The sequence below is a fragment of the Taurulus bubalis genome (genome assembly GCF_910589615.1).
Source record: "Taurulus bubalis genome assembly, chromosome: 1".
In the NCBI taxonomy this organism is placed as follows: Eukaryota; Metazoa; Chordata; class Actinopteri; order Perciformes; family Cottidae; genus Taurulus; species Taurulus bubalis.
Window position 1 is genome coordinate 38,788,333 of NC_136589.1, and position 22,729 is coordinate 38,811,061.

Genomic DNA, 22,729 nt, shown 5'->3' on the forward strand with positions numbered 1-22,729 from the left:
CAAGATTTTCGACTGTGTCTGCATGAATCCAGAAACCTCGATCAGACGGAGGAATGCTCATAAATTGCCGGCAGAATAATTTTCTTTTCAGTATTGTTTTTCTTCTTTTATTTGAAAGGTCATATATACATGTGTGTGTGTATATATATATATATATGTATATGTGTATGTATATATATATATATATATATATATATATATATATATATATATATATATATATATATATATATACATACACATATACATATATATATATATATATATATATATATATATATATATATATATATATATATATATATATATACATACACATATGCAGGGGCATAAAAAAACATCTATTTTTGTAGAACTTTAAATTCTACTAAATATACTCATCTTAATATTTAATGCATTCAATGGGGGTCGTTTATAAAAAGATGGTTCCCTTGATTCAATTGAAAAAATATAGAATTTTCTTATAGAGACAGCTTATTCTCCAATGCAATTAAGTGTTGATTAATTGTCAATTTTACTATGAAGGTAACCGATAAATAAACATTGTGAAATGAAAAAAAGGAGGATTTTATGCCAAGTTTTAGACATAAATTAGACATCCTAGACCTCTTTTGTCCCCTCCCCCCTCCTGAAATATATCTCAGCCATTATTCTAATGTCCAGCTGGTATTTAGGCACAGGGCGTCTGATGGCTCCCTGGCCACCTCACAAAAAAGACGAAAAAAGAAAAGTTGTTTATCTAAATACTCTCTGAACAGAAGTTGATTTTAATCTCCGAGCAGAGCTTAATTTACTCATCGCGAACCCATTTGCATCTCAATGAAAAATAAAAAAAGGCAAAAGCAATCGCCTGCTTTCTGTCTATAATTCTACCTGCTTTCCACAGAATGGGTGTGAGCACAAGCAGCTCACCTTTTGCTCCATCTGGCTTTATGTTCAGCTGCTTCTCTGCACACCACAAACCTCCTATAGGGTAAATATAAATCATGATCAGCTCGCTATATTCTCAGACATTCATTACAAGGAAATATGAAAGTAAAAGGCGCTATCTCCTTGCTGTTTGCGCTTTATTATACATAAACAGAAAACACTTAGCATGTAAAATTAATGTGAAAATTATTCCCGGGGTAAACTATAAACACAGAAGTTACCCTGCACATTTACCCTTTTTTTCTCCTTCCCCTAGATCAGAGTGTAATTGCCAGTAATCAGGTCTGTTTGCTGCTGATAAAACCACTCTGAATGCGAGGAACCCTCTTTGTGTGATGACTCAATTATGCCAGAAGTGGCTCATCAAACCTGGCCCATCAGCTGCTTTAATAAATAAGGAGGAAAACTTGCTGCAGGCGCATTATAATTCCATTCATTCCATAATTAAATCCATTCCAGTTTTAACCCTTCACTCAGTGTGCTTCTGGAAGAGGAAACAAAAACAAGGAGAGAGCGGGGGAGGGGGTGGTGGGTGATACACACCAGACAGTGACCTTGCACAGAGCACCCATCCGTTCCCTATAATTCAAAATGATACTGTTGAAGAAAGGTTAAGAGAAAAAGGCTCGTGGAGAAAAGGATGGGAATCAGGAAAGATGTGACCCTTTTCTTTCTTTCTTTTTTATGTATGCATTGTTTCCACACACAGCCTTGGACAGTAATTATATTAAAAGAGTAATCTAATCATAACAGTTGGTTGGTTGAGTGTGCAGCACTGACATTTTGAAATCTTATTTTGAGTAATCTCATTTGCCTCTATCATCTCGCCTGTACCCCTCTATCTAAAGGAAATGTAAATAATGTAATTAATTCTATGGTCCCCAGAATCTTACTTTGCGACCGTGGCCTGCTTTATTGGTTTCAGGATGAGGTATCAGGCCAGTGAGTTTTTTTACTCCATCACAATAATGTCTGTGTTAATTACATGAGAGCGTCCCAAGTGCGCGGATAAGCTGGGAACAAGGGGACACAAAGACTCAAGGTCAGTGATGAATATCCACAGCAGCTGCACGGTATTAATAAGGCATTATATGAAAATAATAATAATAATAACATCACTTACAACAAAAACGCGAGAGTGTGCATGGTTAGAGTATTGTCAGGAGCGCCGGGGTGTTTTACAGATATTTCCTCTCCACCATCTCAGCTTGGATCCAGCCTCTCTCTGATAATGGTGCGAGGCAATGGTTATTCATGATTGCTGGACTGGGAAGGTCCCTCTCTTTTTTTTCATCTACCCCCAGTCCAAGCCCATTCTCTCCTCTGTGATGGGAATGCTAGCAGATGGGGTTAGGGGGGAATGGGCTCAAGGACAGCTAGCAGCCAGATTAACACATAGAAAATCTCATAGACCCTCAGCATCAGGCTGCCTCCCCTGAGAAATCTGCCCTAGACGCAGGGAAAAGGTCCTCTGAGAAGCATTATTTGTGTTGGACTTGGGGTGTGTGTATGAGGAGGGAGGAGTAGTGGTGCATAAATATGATTCAGCAGATGACGAACCAGCTCAAATAGTAGTGAGTCTTTTTTCATATGCTAATGAAACTGAGTGAATAACCCTCACTCCCCCCTCCTCTTCTGTTTCCCCCACTTTTGTTTTTCCGGGGAAGCGCTCTGTGAGCTATAATTAAGAAGATGTTGCCTTTTTTTTTCTTCTTTTTTTTTTTTTGCCAAAGCTAACAGAAATAAATAATTCCATAATAAGATCTGTGAAGTGAAGAGGCTTAATGTACTCATTGTGTTCATGCTTGTTTTCCCTCTTGGATGTTTTGTATTAATTAGAAGCAAGCAATTTGATCTCTGTCATGCAATCAATTTGCATCGTGTTCCTTATTCCATGTGAGGTATTAATATGCTCTTTCCACCTTTTTCACATCCATTTCTCTACGTTATGAAAATGTACTAATGAAAACCTTCGCAAACATGGTTCAGAATCAACATATCATTGATTCAAAGATGTGCTAAAAAAAGTTTCTGCCGTTTCTTTCTGTTATAGATAATGAATTACACGATCACCTCCTGAGAGATTACAAGTGTGAAAGCATCAACCAGCGTGAACAGTGCGGATCTGGAATCTTATCCTACGGAGCGCTCGGAAAACTACAATCAAAGGTAAATAATCGAAGATTGAATAATGATGTACGACGTGAAAATAACTTTTGTTCGGCACAACAAGCCTGGAGATGGTTGTGTACCAGTGTTCTGTAGGAGTAACACGCTAACTGGAGGCGTGTCGCTGCTTCTTTGACCTCAAACTATTTTCTTTACTTTTGCAGAACTGTCGGTGGCTGCCACATAATATACTCTTTTAAAAAGCTATTGCTGAGTCTGCTTTTTTCTGAAGTGATGGTTGATAGTTGTCAGATTGTCTCAGCTATTGTTTTACCTGATACAACTTCCTTTGAAACCATAATACAAAGTTTAGAGAGATCTGCTGCCATAACACTATACACTGGTATATCATTCTGCCTAGAGGGCTGGAAAATACAGGAAACATACAGATTAGGTCAAATATGAGACAAGATATAAAACCCAACGCTTTGAACAAATGCTGAGCAGTGTAAAGGGAACATGTTGTGTAGTAAAACATGCTATAACACCTAAAACATTCCACTCAGTGGCCTTATTTCTTTGTGCGATCCGAAAGCGATCCGATCAAACAATTGTTTCTGTACAACGTTTTTGGGAGCAGTTGGCAACTACTCACAAAATGAAATGCCAGAAAACACAGAAAGATAGCTGAGGGAACAACGTTAGGATGGAAACACGTTGTTTTAACGCAAGAACATTAAAAAAGGAACAACATTCACTGGAAGTACATACATTTTCTGCAAAAAACAGTATTGTTCTATATTTATACAGTTATGTAAATTATTACGTGGGTTATTACGCTGGAATGAGACATTTTTTAAGTAAATGTAATAAATACAAATATGACTATTAAAACAGATATAAGGATGTTTTTAGTGCTTATTAATCTATAGTTTGTAAACATTTAGAACTTCCCCTACATAAACATATTTAGTATTATTAAAAATGAGCACCTTGTAGATTTTATTACACACTTTCCACTTATTGGGGCCAGCAGGAGGCGTCATAACGTGTTAAACCCTTTATTAAGTGTACACAGTATATTACTTTTAAAACAGAGGGTACAAATACATTCTTCATCTCATTAATTTATACTAAATACAGCATTCTGTTAAAATAAAATACATTAACCAAACATTTTTTATACTATGATGATTAAACGGTAAATTATATAAAGGCCTCAGTCATATTGTGCAGTGAATGTCAAATAAAAGCTCTCATTTGACCCTGAATGCATCTATTTGTTCTGTTTTTGTAAACACACAGCGTCACATGTTTGTCCACGTTGTTGCCATGCCAGGACTACCTGTTAGCACACCAGAGCGTCTACGGAGGCCCTCCTTGCTCTCCTGTTACTTGTCACTTCTTGTTACGTGAATTAGATATACTGTAACCGCTGCTTTGTCAAGATCTAGGTTTTCGTCATAATTGCGTCAGAAAGGCACACGTGACTCAATTTAAAAGAACTGCCAACAAAAGAAAGGTTAAATTTGCTCAGACAGACTTTTACAATGTGTGAAACTGGATACGGAAAACAAAACACAGTCAGATGTACAGTTCAGCGTAGTTGTGTTTCATTGGTCGGATTAAACTGACCGTTATTAGGAGATTCCTGTCACATTTTTTATGGTTCATTTTTTTAACTAAAGTATAGCGTGATGTTATCATTATAAACACATTTTCCTAATTCAGAGAAATAAAAAAATACATAAAAGCAAAACAAGTTGTCTTGTTGACGTTGTTTAATGATAAAATACAGTTTTTAACACATTTGCGAAGAATGGAGAAGGGCACTTTTAAAATGTCAAATAAAGAAAGAAAAAAAAACACACACACCACTCTGCTAATAAACATGTGTGAGTCAGTGGTGATATTTCCGTATGCCGATAACATCATTTTGAACTTTGATTAATGTCCATGTTACAATCTCAGGTTGCAGGACGTAAGAGCAGCGTTTTGCCTTCAAAATAACAAATTCATACAAAATGTTGAAACATGTCTGTGTGGAAAAGTGTTGCAAACTAATGAGGTACATTGTTTTTTACAGAATGTAATCTATAGTGTTTGGCAGTTGTTTGTCTCAATAGGCTGTAGTAATCAAAAGTAATGAACCTATTATGAGCAGGACCTCTGAGGGCCCGGCGTGGCATTAAGAGTGTGGCACATAAAAGGTTTATTAAAGGAAATTAAGGTCCATCACTGCCACACCTGCTCCCCTATTATAAATGTATGACAGGTCAGTGCCTTCAATCACAACAGCAAACGAGAGAGAGGAGTCATGTTTCCCATTACCAGGGAAAAGTAACAGCATATCCTATGACTCACAGATTTCACTGGCCTGTGACCACTATACGCCACCATCAGCCTGGAATAATTATGTTTAATAGGTTTTATTTGGGACCCACAAGCAACAGCCAGCGAGAGTGGATGGATTTTAGCAACTATTTTTGTCTAAACACACACAGTGAGGCGCCGTCTGCACTTTAATGTCATTATTTAGTGTCATTACATTTTTTTTTACTAACCTTTGAAACTTTGTCCCCCCCTTAACATTGTACTTTGTGTTTGAATATTGCTGATGTTTTTAGGAGCTCTTTGTGATGTTGTTGTGCACACAAATTGATTTTACGGCTCACAGACTGACAAAATAAAAATAAAACACAATAATCTTAATACATTAAAATATTTTCGTGGCTCATCTTTACATTATATGCTTTTATTTTACAGATGGATTCTGAAAGTGAGGAGCGAACCCTGACGACATGTAACGGTAGCACAGGTGAGAGCAGCTTTCAGTTTTTAGTTTGCTTTTAACGAAACACACACACACACACACACATATACACACGTTCCACTTATCGCCGTGGGTTCGGGGTATCGGTTCAACAATCCAACTTTATAACTGTCAATTTTATGTATTATCTTACCGTCTGAAGAGCACTGTACTGCCATTTCATTATTCAGAGGGGAATAACTTCATTAAATTGGAACACTGGCTCAAATTAGTTAAGGAGTGTGTATATATTGTGTGATTGAAAACCTCTAGACTGGATATGTCATTATGCAAGTGTTCAGGGCCTCTGAGGCCCGCCTGCTCACGCTGGAGCTATTACTATATCAGGGGGGGAGGGAGGGATTCATGAAAAGTGTTATTATTGGTTGTGCTTCATGCGAGTAGGACTAGAACTTGTGAATGAGATTCACGCGAGGCCCCCTGGGAAAATTGATTTACCCTTTTAGATCATGTTGTCAAAGGATGAGCTTCCGTTGGTCTCCCAGAGAACGAGCAGACTGAATGAAGAGTGTTTCAGATCAATGGCGGGACCACTTCTCCATCTATGTGCTGATTATACCCGGTGGCATTGTAAAAGAGAATAAAAGGTTAAAGGCGGCATAAAGCAGTATCAGCCCAGGTGGCATCATCCCTAAATCATTAGCTACAAAACAAATATTTACGGGGACATTGTAAAAAATTTCATTAGCAAAAAAAAAATCGCCCCAAAACTAGTGAGTCGGTGTGAACCTTTGATGGAGAAATATGTCGACAGATGCTGCGCGGCTGTCGTGGAAATGTAAACATGACGTTTTATCTGTTCTTTTTTTTTGGGCCTTTATTTCACAGGGCCGGCCAACTGCATCACCGAGACTCACAGGTAAAACTTTACGACGGGAATTCTCTCATCTTCATGCCAAAAAGGAAATATTTGTCCTTCCAGGATCGTTCATGCGATTCATTAAAGAGGGGTTTTAACTTCATAAAAGAAAGTCTAACAATTTTAATGGGTTTTTCTGTTGACCCTGCTGTACCTTTTTTTTTTTTTGTCCGTTCCCCTCTGCCCCTCCAGCCCATATGGGTCCGTGGCGAGGAAGAGGAGCGCTCAGGAAGGGGTGCAGGGCGCCCCCGTCAACAAGAGAAAGTCCCTGCTGATGAAGCCCCGCCACTACAGCCCCAGCGAGGCATGTGAAGAGGAGAGCGAGGACCTGGCACCGCCACAGGACAAAGAAGAGCTGAGGAACATTGACACTCCAGCAGGTAAACAGATGTCCTGTTGTTTTGTCTGTTTTGATGAACAATTGACGCTGAATTTTAAAATCCCATCTGTTGCATTCATATTTCCCTCCCTCTGCCATCAGCCAGCAGCCGCAGTCATTGTGCAGTGGAAGTGAAAGACTACACTGCTGGGTCCACATTAGTTGTGTCTCACGTCCACAAATTGAAGTTTTGACAGCTGATCTGCCATGATATTTTTGGCGTGGCTTTACCCTCTTTTGATGAGGCCAGATTTCAGACCCCTCATCTGTCCTTTTTTTTTTTTTTTTTAAAGCCAGTGCAAAAACCCATTGAATCCATAGAATGAAGCGCTGAATGGGGGAGTGCACCAGTTCACTTTGATTTAAATTAAACCTCCTCTGTTCGTTGAAACTGAATTAGAGCTGAAGTTGCCTATTGTGAAAAACAAATGAGGCGTCAACATTGCTTTGTGTATGTTTTAATGTTTAACCGTTTTTTATTTTTACTCCCCCTCCCCCCCTCCAAAAAAAAAATACATTTCACGAAAACAGTTACAAATTGTTTGCTTTCACTTATGCCACTCTCCTTTTTAGTGAGCGAAAATGTTTTCTTTTTTCCTAATGAATCGAATTTTGTGCATTTTGGCAACAATGTTTGTGGTGTACATGTGCATTCTCGCCCACTATAATCTGCACTGATTTCGTATATTTTTAACGATGTAACTAAGCAACAAACGTAATTGTCCCTTTCAAAAGCTTTTGTTAGGCCCTCTAACACAGTCTAATACATAATTAGGCATAATGTCTACAGCTCATTATAGTACACATGTGTGTAGTTAAATGGACCAGGAGAGAGTAGCTCACTGAATTGTGTGGATTCATTGGAAATGGAATGTATTTGTTTCCTGGGTTCATATTACATTACAATTATCTAAGTAATTCACTGTGCATCATCAGTTTTTCCTTTTGTTGTGGATTCTACGTTTTCTTTTCATCCTCCAGAGTTGATTGACAGCTGTATATTTTCCTTATTTCAACTTGATATTCAGTGGACCAGCATTAAAACTAAATGCTGCCAGAACAAACAAGAAAAGTGTCAAATGAACATGTGTATTGGTAAACAAATTCAAAACATATTTTGCTGTTATTGTCAGATTTGGGGGCTATTTTCTGCGGAAAAAAAAACAAAAATTGGATAGGAGGCAGGAAGATTTGTTTTGTTTTTTTGCTGTGGGAAGCTGGTTATATCTGCATTTTAACAAAAAGGGAGAAAAATAAGCCTCTCATTTGGTCGAGCCACACTGCGTTCAACTCCAGCCAACTGCAGCCCTGCTGCAGAGTGCTGGTAATGGCTATTCTGGAGTACAAACTGTTCACCTGTTCCAACACACAAACCACCGGAGGGATCCAAGTTTTTTTCCTCCATCCCTTTCCTTTTTTTACCGCACTTCTGTGTCTCTGCGCTAGTATGTGCATGTGTGTGTGTGTGTGTGTGTGTGTGTGTGTGTGTGTGTGTGTGTGTGTGTGTGTGTGTGTGTGTGTGTAAAGGCCTGTGTGCTAGTGTACGCGGCTGTGTCAGGCCGCCGAGTCCATCTGGATGAAAAACAAAACCCTTGTTGCTCGACTCATAAATGTAAATACGTGTAACTGGCTTTAATTTTTCATTCAACAGGGTTTGCCTTTAAACACCTCTTTTTATATATTCTTTCACTGCCGGAAACCAATGTCACAAAATGCATCGAATCATCTACGTCCACTGCATTTATAGATGCATACATACATTTACAAAACACTAGTTTGTCTTTTTCATTATTAGTGCCACATATTTTGTAAAAGCTCTTTTGGCGAGGATTAAGTTATCGTGCTGCGCCCACTAATAATAATAATGATGTGTCTATATCATCCTTAACATTGATGTGTGATCTGATTCTCAAAATCCATCAATCTATCCATCTTCTCAACCTTTAAATATCTGGTGTCTGGCCACTTAAGAGGATCTGGGTCCACAGTCCAGCTCTGAAAGTAAAAACCCTCACAGCCCAAAGAGCCTTAATCGAGCATAAGTTTCAATGCTTTTGGGGGGGATCAAGAGAGATTTTGTTGAATCAATCCAGATGATAGCTTTCCATTGTTAATCACTGACCATGACTTAATATAATCAGCGATGTTAATAAAGTGTTGTTTCAGATGCACTTAGGATAACCCTAACCCTCTTTGTCTGTCCCACAGATCAGGCTTTCAGTTTCACAATCTTGTGGAATTTTGGGATTTATGCTGGAAGATATACGGCAAAAGGTCAAAGGCAAATTAATTGAGAGCACTCAGCAAAATAAACTAGAGAAAAAGAGATTATATGAAATGACTAATTAGTGTGAAATTTAGGAAGAAACGCATGTATATTTCATTAATCTGCAATAATGCTGCTACATGTATCACATATGTGGTATCTTATTATCACACCCAGAAGGATTTTTAAAAGTCCTCTTCCAAAAACAAATACTTGATGTTATTAGAAAAACGCTCTAATTTTAATTAAATTATCTGCGAATTATTTCCGACAGCATTATGCATTTAATGGTCTATTATGGAATGTTAATATGTTTTTTTTTAACCATGTGCTACATTTAACAGAACAAGATCTACATAACTATTTACGGTCTTAAAATCAGAGTTTAAAACATCTATAAAAATTAAAAAGCATTCGTTTTTTTGCACACGGACAGATAACTTAACTTTACTTGTAATACCTCCACATTTCTTATTTTCATTTCATTTTGAAGCAGTTTTTTCAAGCGTCACAAGCTATTTTCTGAAGAAACTTCAGTTGACTTAGCGATACACCTTTCTATAAAATTTAGTTATTTAATCACTTGTATCTTTGAGAAATTTTGGATCATGTTCACTAAGTAATGCACTGTTAGCTGTTGGGTCCTTAATCGTTTTTTGTAGTAACCAAAATCATTGTCAGGTTTTCAGATGTATGGTTGGCTTCTCCTGAACCAAATCCTGCCGCACAGACAGCAGCGGCGAACAGAGATGTCTCTCTTTTATCTTCATGTTTGTAGTTTCCTCCATCTGTGTTTTCAGGAATCCGCTTCACTTTTCTTGTTCACATCTCCAGAAGCAACAATTATGTGTTTTATGTGCCGATGACAACATGTTGCTGCTTGGTTTGCACTTAAAACTACACATACTTAATGAAAAAAAACTGATGTTCACTGTCCACCGCACAGTAAATCCCTCCATAATCTTGTTCTAAATCTATATTGGGTTGGTGCTCCAATTGGAGACGCAAGAAAACAATTGTGTTCCTCGCCTCCAGGTTTCATGTTCCACTAGCAGACAGAAGGGTCATATATGTCTTCTAAAATATACTTGAGGAATTGCTTGGAAAATCTTTTAACCTTATAATTATCCTTTCTATTGCAACATGTGTTCTTCTAAATCCTCGAGATTATAAAAAAAACATGTTTTTCTCAAGATAATAATTGTAGAAAAGTCACAGAATCTAAAAACCTTCAAATGGATTTAGAGAAGATTATCGTTGATGTACAATTCTTATCATGTGTGTGATCGAGGGGGGTCACAAAAGAACATGTTTGGTCTGAAGGGTCTTGAAAACACATCCAATAACAAAGAATGTTCTTGTTGTTTTAGATGGGAACTTAAGTGCAATCAACAGAGTTGCCTACAAGAATGGCTGCCACGACGCGGCGGCAAAGTCCAGCGGTTCTCTCGGATGGTCAGAAATCACATCCGATGGCTCTCCGCAGTGCGAGCCGGACGCATCCGAGCCTCTGATGGATGAGGATGACGAGGAGCTGCTTAACAATGAAAGAGAAGACCAAAGTCAAGACAGGATGAGCGGCACGTCATCGCCACGGAGTCCATACGAAGACCCGAGGGAGGCCGAGTGGGAGCCTCTGTCTCTGTCTGCCAACATGAACGGCTCCCACTGCAGCCCCTCCAGAGCCTCCGAAGACCTCTCGGGCAGGAACGGCCACGTGAAGGAGGAGCCTCACTTAGAATTGGGTGGTCCGATGGGTAGGGCGAGTATTCTTCAGGCCGAGGCTCTGAGATACAGGCCGCTCCCCGCCGAGGAGGACAGCGAGGGAGAGGTGGAGGTGGAGAGGCCGCCTCAGCTGGACGGCTGGGCTCTGGGCCTCCACGAAAGAGGCATGGAAATGGGCCGAGGGAGGGTGAACTTCAGCCTGTTGGAGCAGGCCATAGCTCTGCAGACGGAGCAGAGGCAGGTCCTGCACCACGCCTACAGGGAGATGGACCGGTTCCTCATGGAGCAGATGACCAACGAGAGGAGGCACCATAGGATGATGGACATGGACAGCAGACTCAACTATCATGGAGGGAAAGGTAACAATATGGAGGGAAAGACCTGCGATGTAAGATTATCTAAAGACAATCACAAAGTGATCCTTATGGGAACGGTCAGTTTTCACAAACGTACCTTCATCAGACAGACCACTTGTGATTCGGATGATTGGGCGCTCAAAAAAACAAATATTAAAAGGAATAAAAGAAGCAAACGCATGGGAGGCGGGGGGGGAAATCAGAGAGAGGAAATCCTCTTAAGTATTAAAACATTTTGGCAACAAGAGAAGTAATAAATAAACAGACTAAAATAAAGAAGAATACAAATTCCTGATGGAATTGCTACTACTCAGAATATTGGATTTTGATAGGAATCAACTGGATATTTAACCATGACCATAAGTCTTAAATCCTCCTAAAGTACCTCTCATGTTTCCCTCTGATTCTTCAAATCACTGCAGCTAAATGTGTAATCCGAGATGTAATCTTTCGATGGATGGGCATTAAGAAGTGAATGTTGAACTGCAGCCTTAACTAAAATGGCAGATTAATAGATGCATTTTGTGGAAAAAAAGTGTCTAGCTTTGCATGATATTTCAATCTGTTGACCTATGTACAATATACGCACAGGAAAGTGCATTAAGTGTCTATTTAACTTTTTTCTACATTTCTTTCTTGGATTTGCTATGTTAAAGCAGCAGTACAGTGGTTATTTATCTCAAATCTTGTTTTACTGTGTCCGCAGATTCTCCACGCACAGATAAAAAGGACATCAAGTGTCCGACTCCTGGCTGCGATGGCACTGGTCATGTGACCGGCCTGTACCCGCACCACAGGAGTTTGTCCGGGTGTCCTCACAAAGTCAGAGTTCCTCCAGAGAGTAAGTCCCACAAGCCCTTCTGTTTTTACATAGTGGATGATTTATACTTATAAAAACTGCCAGTTGTAGGATTTATAATCAGTCACAGTAATTGAAATCCTCTTAGCACGAACCCAAAAGACAAGAAAGACCTGCTTATACATTTAGTTCAATTCAAAAGATGTGCATTAAACTTTTCAAATAAATTTAGGATTAAGGATTTCTTCTCCGTCTCTCTTTCTCTTAATGTGCTGTAATGTGTGAATATTGAATTTTTTTTTTTTTTACCCCTCACATTGCCGATTGTCAAGTCATTTCAATATAACTCAACAAACATTCAACATTAAACAGTAATGTTACAAAAGGAACAGAAAAAGTAATTAACTTTTTTCAAAAAAGCGCATGCTCTTAGTCTGGAGGCAGTATTTGGAAATCAAAGGGCTAGCTAACGCAGCATTCAAAAATAAATAGACAACTCCAACAAACTAATTGGAGAATATGTACAGAAAAGAAGTTTCTAAGGATACAGAGCGGACCTTTAACGACGCGTTTGTTTTGAAGAATATAATCGGCTGTCTTCTTACGCTCCTCTTTGCACTAAGCTATTTACATTTCAGGCACATTACAGCAGCATTCCTCACAAAGCCTTTTGTTTCCCCCCCTCCTGTTTCTGTTTCTGTAGGATCTTTACTCTATAGGCACTAATATACCAACCACTTGCATAACATGCTTTAAATAGAAAATGTATTTGTTTTATTTACAAAATGCTGTGTGTATATATTTGTATTTACCATCTTATAATCTTCCAGCTTGATTAGGTCTTGCATGTTGAATTATTTCGGGGCTCTTTTCTGAGCTTATCTCCCCTCTGTGTCCTCGTCCGCTCAGTCCTGGCCATGCATGAGAACGTCCTCAAGTGCCCTACACCTGGATGCACAGGAAGAGGCCATGTCAACAGCAACCGTAGCACCCACCGGAGGTACGTCCATGGCGGAAAAGCCATTAGAGATCTGCACCCACGTTCGTAGACGAGTTACAGTATAAGGCTAATGTGTTTGATTTCCTCCCCCGGCCAGTCTCTCAGGCTGCCCCATCGCCGCCGCGGTGAAGGTCTCCAAACCTCAGGACGAGAGCCTGAAATGCAGACAAACACCTGACCGCTCACCGAGGTACAGCGCACTGCCAGATAACTAACGCTCAACGGGATTCTCACTGCCATCAATGTGCAGGACAATAATTACAACAAGCGTCCAGAAAGCATGTTCAGCTCTGGAGTCGTAAAAAGCGGAACTGAGGTTATGCAAAAAAGTGATAAACACTATTATTGTTGAGGGGAGTGTGGGGTATTTTTATTCACTGATCCCAGCAGAACACACGGTCTATTTTGAGCTTTCCAAGCAGACATAAGCAATGGTTGCTGGTCCTGTGAGTTCCTCTCTATTAGAGATGATAAAAGAGCAGAACTCTTTGTTCCCTGTGGATATATCATGGGCAGGATGCCCACTCCTACTATATTAATTAGTCTGGCAACCTGGCTGTGGATCTACAACACACATCAGATCCCAGACTATGTGTACAAAAGCATTGGCATCCCTGAATGGTTTAAAACAACGTCTTTACTTAACTGCTTAATATGAGCTTATTGGGCACTTGTTATTTCACAAGGTTTGCACAATAAAATTAAGTCTTTTTCCTCTCCTTCCCCAATTTGTCTTCTGGTAGAGCCATCGGCTTGATAAAGAAGTTCGAGATGAACCAGTTGAACTACCGGCTCTCTCATCCAGTAGCAGCCTTGAAAACGAGCCTCACAAAAGACATGGACAAGTACAGCCGAATCCGCTTTGATTACGCCAGCTTTGATGCACAGGTCTTCGGCAAACAGCCTCTGATGGGGACCAACCAGGACCAGGAAATGCCACATTTCCCTGATTGTAAGTTTCATGTATTTTATTTGAGAGAAAGAAGAAGAAGAAAAAAAAAAGAAGCTGACATGGTACGGAAGGCGAATACATTTTTTTTTGTTATATATGTATATCACAGTATCACATGTATTGTTTATACATCGACATCCGGCATGCTATCAAGTTCAGGGAGCAACGCCCGGTGTCTCTGTAACGATAACACTGGCTAATTCTTTGTCTTTCAGCGCCTCAGCAGTATCATGCCTTCCTCGGCGCTCCAGGTGGCGGCTTGCCCACCTCCGGTCAGCACAGCCCGCCGAGTCAATTCAGAAAAGAAGACGGCCTCCAGGCCGCAGCAGCGACAGCCGCCATCCTTAACCTCTCCACTCGCTACCGGAAGAACATGGAGGCTGTCGCCGGGCGGCCCTTGGCAACCTCCACAAAGGTAATCAAATTAGACCACTTGGAAAGGTATTTAATGTGGTCATTTTAAAGGAACTCTGATTTGTGTATAAAAAGGGAAGACATCAAAAGGCAGAATTTGGCAAAGGGATCTTGGCGCTCTGGTGGCAGAGGCACAAGGAGTTTTCTTCTCCGTAAAGCTTTAATGTACACAAATGAATATTTCTGTAATCACATCAAAAGAAGAAATACAATCAGCCTTCTTTACCAATTACAACGACTCGTCGATTTTTTTAATAAAACATGTGGTACTGTATTTTGTATTTTGTTTCGACATCAGCTGGCATGTAAAAACCCTGAACTGTCGTCTGAAAACTGCATCTTGCCCGCTGCAGATGGCAGAGGATATTTTGCTTCGTTACATGATCCAGGAGAGGCTGTGTGTCTACACCAGATAGCATTTAAAAGCATTTTTATGGATTAAGCCAATCAGCTCAAGGAGTTAACATCTGAAAAGTTTAATTCGCACACAATCCAAACTCTTCTTGGACGTGTGCGCGGGTCCAAAATCTCTTCTGCTGTCGCTAAATCTCCAACGCGCCATTGTGTTCGCCTTTTTTCCCAAACTTCATGATTAATATTGATCGCATTCTGTGGGTTACATACGTGCAACGCTGCACTGTAGATGATTCAAGGTTTCCACACCTACACAGCACAGATCCTTGTCTCCCAGCTTGTTGAGCTGAGAATGTGGCCCCGTACCAGGTACCAGCCCACTGAATGAATAAAACAGTGTTAGCAAGTTAATCATCTGTTCTCATTTACAGCTTAGTTGTCTTGGAGAGACGTACAAAATAAAGAACAGCTTTCAAGGCTGGAAAAAAAAAGGGGGCCATATTTAGAGTGTTATATGTCATCGGATGCTTTAACTTATCTGCATATGTATATTATGTGTTGAGATATCGCGCACACAAAAAGCACCACATAGCTGGCCTTTAAAGTGTGAATACAAGCTGATTTTTACTTATTTAAAAATGTGAGATGATTCAATCATTACTTAATACATAAAATAAATAGTAATAATAAACCTGAGTTTAAGTTTTTTGTTAAAAACGACATTTAAATCTTATAAATCATAAAAAAGAGTTGTGCATTCTTTAGTTTTACACTGGTGTTATTTTGATGAGGTGCACACATCATCAAATGACTGGATAATGTAAGTGGACAGCCACATCCCATGTCCATGCAAATCATCCCCTTTAATTAATTTGAAAAGCTCCCTTTTGTTTCAAAGAAAAATAAATAATGATGTATAAGGTTTAATGAAACATATGCGTTGAATAATTGGTTTCATTTATGGGAACGGATTTCAGCATTTAATGAGGTAAAACTTTTAATTCCATAAAAACAGCCATAAGTCATCATGCTATTGCGTTTCAGCACAAAAAAACGACAAACACATCTGTCAGCGGGGAAACTTATGCCACATTAAGCTTTTTAATTTTTGCTATAATAATGATGACCTAAAACCAGCAACCCCCCCCCAGCTGCCATCATGGTTGTGTGTCCTAGAAAACAGATGACACAGCTGTCACTGAAAAACTACACACCAGTGATTATTTTTTTTGTGTTCAGCAGAATTAACGCTGGCTTAGTTTGGTACTTTGTCTGGTGTGAGATAACCACTGTATGTATTATTTAAATATGTTTGTTTTTCTGCGTTTCAAGTCATTTTTCACATGTTTAAAGAGAAATGTTGTTGGGTTCAAGTTTACCATATCGCTGCTGTCATATTAATTAGACGTCGTGCGGTTTTATTTACATTCCCTTTCAGTGTAATTAGAAAATAAGTTCTATTTTTAACCCCTGATTCATTTGTTTTCATACGTTACTGTAGCACGCTCTGCAATAATATGTGAGGCATGCTTTGTTTGTTGCACCCTTCTCCAACATGTTGTTTCCGTTATGAATCAATTAAATGCTGAGGGTTAAATCTCCCCTTGCCCTTTAGGACACGCTCATAGAGGTGGATGAAAATGGCACCCTGGACTTGAGCATGAAGAAGTGCAAGGACAATGTGAAAGCCCCGACAAAAACACCTTTGGACGACCCGCTGTCACTTTGTGAGGCCGCTGTGGCCAAAGGCGGGAGCGTGCTCATCAGCCCCGCCTTCTACCAGCCGCTGTGTGAGAGAGACAGCTGGGACGGGCCCATCCCCGTCAACTTCAGCAAAGCTCACATGTTACAGGACGCAGAGGTACGCAAAAACACAACCTCATGGACTAACAGTGAAGGAGAAAGAGGGGAGAATAAGGCTCATAGTCTCACAAACAGCAGTTTATAAATGCTGAGGCTCTAAATTGCTCTAAAACGTTGAAATAATTCAGATTTTTCATTAGTTTAGCTGTGAAAATAATATTTTCTAGAAGTTTCCTCTGAAATTCCTATGCCTTTAACCCTAAACCCTGTTTATTATTAACATTTAATTTCCAAACATGGACAGGTCGAAGGCTTTTTCAAGGCCCTCTTCTTTCCAACAGCAACTAAAGAAATATAGATTTTTCTTTTTATGTATTTACCTTGTTGACCTAAAAGTTGTCAAATTTAGTCTGAAATAGTAAAAGTAGTTAACTTTAGTCCAAGTGTTCCCCATATATTACATTTTGTGACATATTTCTATGACAAGGGAGCATCTTCTCCCGTCAGAAAACAAATCTAGAAAACATATAATATATTTTTACACTGAAGATTGGTGCATTCAAGTACATGAATGAATCTTAATCTGGGCTTTCCCTTTTTTTTCTTTTCTTTTCTTTATTTCCCATTGGCACTCATTTGTAGTCGTTATGATAATAATGACCACAGTTGACCTGCTTTTAGAAATCATACCCAACATCTGGTGACTGCACAATCTTGTCTGTAGAAAAAAAGGGAAAAAAAGGAAATCCATACGTCATGGCCATACCTCATAAATGTGGATTAAGAATGACTTTAAATGGATGTATGGTTTACTAGAGTATAAGTATCCTTAAGCATAATCACGCTATAACCCCCAGGGCTTTTGTTTTAAGAGTATTATACACTGCTTTTCATTAATTATTCACTTTTAGGTCATTGCCGATCAGGTCAGTTTTAACGTTTCAGACTTTCTCCGTCTCACCAGGAGGATTACGATCACATCTCCGTCTTGGAGGACCAACAGTACCAAGTCGACGGCAGCATGATGAGCCCCAACGCCAAGCTGCTATTGCGAGACGCGAAGAAAGAGCTTCTGAGGTGCGTCCCGTTAAAGAATGAAACGTCCGCGCTCGGCCGACCGTGCATAACGTGAGCTTCCCTTTTAGCTTGGCAGATGGTCAGTATTAACGACACACCGTACAGTTTGATACGAGTGAGCACTGAGTTACACATCATTGTAACTGGTGTGTCTGCAGGTTCATGTGGAGCAGAAATGTATCTATTTGAAAGTGAGTTTTTCTCCCTGCACATCCCCGTATAAGCTTACAACTCTTGTAGTTAGAGTGCATGCCCTGCTGGGTCTCCTCTTGAGAATCACACCTCGAGAAACAAGTAGGATCCTCTAGTTTTCTGCGGCACATCACTCCCCCGTTCAGCGACATTCAGAGACACCATTAATGTTGAGCAACATTATATTAATTCTTCTACTAAACTTCCCGCTGTACTAACTTTCCTCTATTTAATGAAAAAGGTTCTCAGTGTAAGAGAAAGATTGAGTTCTGTAGCTGTGGGAACCAACGTAATCTGTGTACTTAATGCTTTGTGTTCTCCTGCAGCTGTCCGACCCCAGGCTGTGACGGCAGCGGCCACGTGACGGGGAATTATGCATCACATCGGAGGTAACCGTAAATAATGACGTCCTCATTAGCGGCAGATATATAGACGAGGGAAACGGTGCCGATTGTTTCATTGTGTTGATACCGTTTGCTTTGCAGAGTTAGGGATTCAAATTATATGCCACTGTTTAAAAAAAACATGCTGACGTGAGAAAGCTTTTTTGTCAAGAGGAGGTGGAATTGTGTTTTCAAATGATTTTGTATGAAAATGCTTTGAGACATTGTATTAAGATTATTTAATTCAGCTGTGATCAAAGAGTGCATTAAAGTGACTGTTAGCTCTTTATCCTCTCTAGTGTGTCTGGATGTCCCCTGGCTGACAAAACACTCAAATCACTGATGGCAGCCAACTCTCAGGAACTAAAGTATGTGTTTGGGAAACTGTTATTGTTACTAAAGGATTTTGCACATTAAACTAGGAAGCTTGTTTTTTGGGTCAGCTTGGGTCAACGCCTTCCCTTTCTTTACTTCCCCCCCCTTCTGCTCCCACACTAAGCATGATTTCTATGTACTCCACAAAAACTGTGTTGGCTTTGATATTACTTTTCTGCATATTAGCAGTCTTTTGCTATAAAAAGCACCTGGTCTCTGTGTCTCTCCACCTGCAGGTGCCCAACACCTGGTTGTGATGGATCCGGACACGTGACTGGGAACTATGCTTCGCACAGAAGGTAGCAGAGAAAAATCATCGCAACTGAGCATGAAATACATTTGTCAGATGCATGACATTCAGACAGATGGTGAAAGTCTCACTTTATGCCGCAAAACATGCTGCACTTTTCGAATTCTTGTTTTTATTGATATTTTTTGGCTGCCGACTTCTCCAGCGATTTAGACATTTATTTGTGTAGATTTATACTTTTAGATTTCAGACCTCATAGCGGCCTGTAACTACTTAGCTTTTATTTTTTTACTCTTAAATAGATTTCCTCCATGTTAACCCATACTGTCGCCAATCATTTTTAGCTTGTCAGGATGTCCACGTGCCAGAAAGGGAGGTTTGAAGCTCACACCAAACAAGGATGACAAAGATGAGCAAGAGCTTAAGTAAGAGATTTTTTTTCCCCTCATCCCCATGCTGTCATTTTTTTCTTTTTCTTTTTTGTTTAAAGAAAAATAAAAAAAATAAAACATTGTGAAAATGCGTCATGCTTTTGTGCCCGGGGCATTATACCTGGAGGCCATTAAGTTAAACAAAGAAAATAATACTTCTCTTGTCGTAACATTAGTGAATTATTTTCGAAGGATTAGCAGCGTGTTTTTGTGGGATTTTTTTTTTGCAGGCTTTTGTATTTTTTCCTCTTTCTGAATGGAATATCTGGCTTATTACTCTCCACTGAGTGCTTTCTTTATAATTGTAGTATATTAAGAAAACGTCAAATTGCCCACTCCGATGGCATTGCACTCATTTGCAGCTTAATCATTGTCTGTGAAAGTGTTATTGGAAAAAAAATAATGTAATTGATTTGCAGTTTAAATCCAAAATCAGATATATGAGCCCTTGTTTACTTATACATCTGGACACAGATTTGTTTCTTTTTAATTACTAATGCAAGGGCATGAGCTTAGGAATTAGACTGGAATAGATCTCATACACATTAAGAGCGAAAGGGAGAGAAAGGGGGAGGATAGCAAATGTCCCTAGATTATTGTAAACAGTGGGCCATATGGCATGCCTCCATTGTCCTGATGCCTTGCATCGAGCTACCTACCTGTAGTAGATGTAAGTAATGGCACCGGTGTTGTTTTGTCCTCTAAGTGCTGCTGCTGTTGAGTAACGAAATGCTGAAACCGGCTTTTTGCAGCAGCACTCTACAGCATGTGTGCCATTTGTATCATCTCAGGCGACCTTTCACCTTTATCAATAAAGGAAAGGGTTCATCACCTCCAAATTACATTCTTTCGCATGAGGGGATACATGACAATTATCTGTAATTCATGTCACTCCATTACTGACCTGCAGAAAAAAAGAAAAAAAACAGGCCTGGAAATGCAACTGACAAACTCTTAATGATATTCAGCGTGACTTGTGCTTTTGTTTTTCGAGCGCAAACGGAGCGATTGTTCCAACTCAAGTTTTTAGTGGATTAGTAACTTGCAGTTAATGCGATTATTTTTTAGTTTCGGCGACTTCATTTTTAATCAGCATTTGGCTGGATTAATCAACGTAATGGTTAACAAATCTTCCGGTCTAGTTGTTGAAACTGAGATTTTTTGTATTTTATTTTAATGATGTGCTTTTTTTTTTTTCGAGCAGCTAAATGTCTTTTGTTTTCTCTGCAGTGTAGAAATGTTATTAAATGCAGGTTAGTTACATTTCCTCTGTGTGAGTCAGCGGTGTTTACAACATGTATGGGTTTCTCTGGTAGGTGTCCAGTAATGGGATGTGACGGACAGGGCCATATATCAGGAAAATACACATCCCATCGCAGCGCGGGCAGTTGTCCACTTGCTGCCAAAAGACAGAAGGAGTCGTCCATCAATGGGCTGCCCTTTGCCTGGAAGGCCAATAAACAGGAACTGCCCCATTGTCCCTTGCCTGGCTGCAACGGCCTTGGACATGCCAATAATGTGTTTGCCACTCACAGAAGGTGAGGTCGCCCGTCCTCCATTTTATCTCTAAACAACACTGCTGGTCGACATGTTGCATTCTCAACTCTCATTTCACAATCTCTATTGATGCTGAAGTTCTGTGACATTATCTTGCCTAAAAAAACTGTCCTTCATTACAGCTTGTCGGGATGCCCGCTGAACGCACAGAGTATCAAGAAAAAGCCCTCGGAGGAAGAGATGATGACCATCAAACTGAAAACCAGCAGTGGTAAGCCACCATGACGTGTATTTTGCAGTTACGTGTATCTTGGCATAAGAAAGTACCGAACATGATAAATGAGATGATGTTCTCCAACTCAGGTGTTGAAAACAAAGAAGATATTCAACATTTGGATCATGAAATTAAGGAACTGAATGAATCCAACATGAAAATAGAAGCAGATATGATGCAACTTCAAACGCAGGTAAATATCTACTCTGACGAGTTGATTTAAAAAAAAAAAAGCACACTCAGTTTGACGACTTCTTTTTATTTATTTCATTTTTGCTGTGTTTTTGTACCCGAAAGCAGATATCGTCGATGGAATGTAACCTGAGGACGATCGAGGAGGAGAACAAGATGATCGAACAGCACAACGACAGCCTTCTGAAGGAGCTCGCCCGCCTTAGCCAAGCTCTCATTAACAGTCTAACAGACATTCAGCTGCCTCAAATGGTACAGTAAGCCTTGACCACAGCCTCCACCACAACTCATTTTTATCTAACCTGTCCTGGATGAAATATCATTTTTCTGTGAATTGTCATTTTTCTGCTGTGCTGTTTTCACTAATAGTCAAACGTGTTTTTGTTGCAGGGACCCATCAGTGAGCATAATTTTGAAGCCTATGTGAACACATTAACTGATATGTACAACAACTCGGAGCATGAATACTCTCCAGAGTGCAAGGCCCTCTTGGATAATATCAAACAGGCTATTAAGGGCATCCATGTTTAAGCTGCAGAGCTACCAAGAGGCTTCTTTGACTTGGGATAATGGCACTAGATAGCTCTATTTTACTGAAGAGTGATGGCTTGGCTGCATGTATAAGACAAGGCTTTTGGAAATGTGTTTCCCGGTAAATACACTGCACTGAGAAGAATTACCAGCCAGATTTGTAATGCTTTTACTGTTTCTGCATTCACTTGATATGTTTATCCTGGTGAAATTTGTACCCCTCTTGCACTTAATTATTTTGTATGGTTTGCTTGATTTTAAATCTGTATCTGTTCATGTCATTCTTATATTATCGCTATTTATTATTATTATATTTGTTCATCAGTGTATTTATTTCCTTGATTTTTATTTATTCCTTGAATTGTAAATGCTTAATAATTAAGAAATATGTTTGACTTTCTGCACATTGTAAATTTACATAGAAGCACATTCCAATTTCATGGCATGCTTTCGCCATCTAGTGTTGAAAAACGTATATTATTATTATGATTATTATTATTAAACCATAAGTTGGATCTCCCTTCAAAGTAAAAACCTACCAAAATGACTAAGAATCAATATTTTTAAGCATTGCTTTTGCTTTCTTTATTGGAAACTGAATGTATGGTGAGACAAAGTGAACACTGAGATAAAAAAAATGCAATGCAACTGTACTGTACCTTTTCTTTCTTAAACCAATAACAGCTGAATGCAACCAGGAAGTGACACTGAGCAAAAATGCAAATCATTCGGTGAACTGAATGTCAAG

The 22,729-nt window shown here is 39.5% G+C and overlaps 1 protein-coding gene across 1 annotated transcript in view; it reads left to right on the top strand.

The window, feature by feature from the left end:
- Positions 1 to 21,981, top strand: part of st18 (ST18 C2H2C-type zinc finger transcription factor) — a gene marked incomplete at both ends in the record, with an annotated part of 38,647 nt that extends 16,666 nt beyond the window's left edge. The window contains 21 exons of the mRNA XM_079214510.1: positions 2,984 to 3,099; positions 5,806 to 5,857; positions 6,701 to 6,731; positions 6,924 to 7,111; positions 10,747 to 11,460; positions 12,164 to 12,298; positions 13,166 to 13,256; positions 13,354 to 13,446; positions 14,000 to 14,208; positions 14,424 to 14,623; positions 16,592 to 16,837; positions 17,744 to 17,856; positions 18,375 to 18,437; positions 18,731 to 18,799; positions 19,043 to 19,105; positions 19,401 to 19,481; positions 20,804 to 21,025; positions 21,167 to 21,255; positions 21,348 to 21,451; positions 21,556 to 21,702; positions 21,841 to 21,981. Coding sequence (XP_079070636.1) covers positions 2,984 to 3,099; positions 5,806 to 5,857; positions 6,701 to 6,731; positions 6,924 to 7,111; positions 10,747 to 11,460; positions 12,164 to 12,298; positions 13,166 to 13,256; positions 13,354 to 13,446; positions 14,000 to 14,208; positions 14,424 to 14,623; positions 16,592 to 16,837; positions 17,744 to 17,856; positions 18,375 to 18,437; positions 18,731 to 18,799; positions 19,043 to 19,105; positions 19,401 to 19,481; positions 20,804 to 21,025; positions 21,167 to 21,255; positions 21,348 to 21,451; positions 21,556 to 21,702; positions 21,841 to 21,981 — 3,167 coding nt within the window. The remainder of the gene's footprint in view (positions 1 to 2,983; positions 3,100 to 5,805; positions 5,858 to 6,700; positions 6,732 to 6,923; positions 7,112 to 10,746; positions 11,461 to 12,163; positions 12,299 to 13,165; positions 13,257 to 13,353; positions 13,447 to 13,999; positions 14,209 to 14,423; positions 14,624 to 16,591; positions 16,838 to 17,743; positions 17,857 to 18,374; positions 18,438 to 18,730; positions 18,800 to 19,042; positions 19,106 to 19,400; positions 19,482 to 20,803; positions 21,026 to 21,166; positions 21,256 to 21,347; positions 21,452 to 21,555; positions 21,703 to 21,840) is intronic.
- Positions 21,982 to 22,729: the final 748 nt, after the last annotated feature.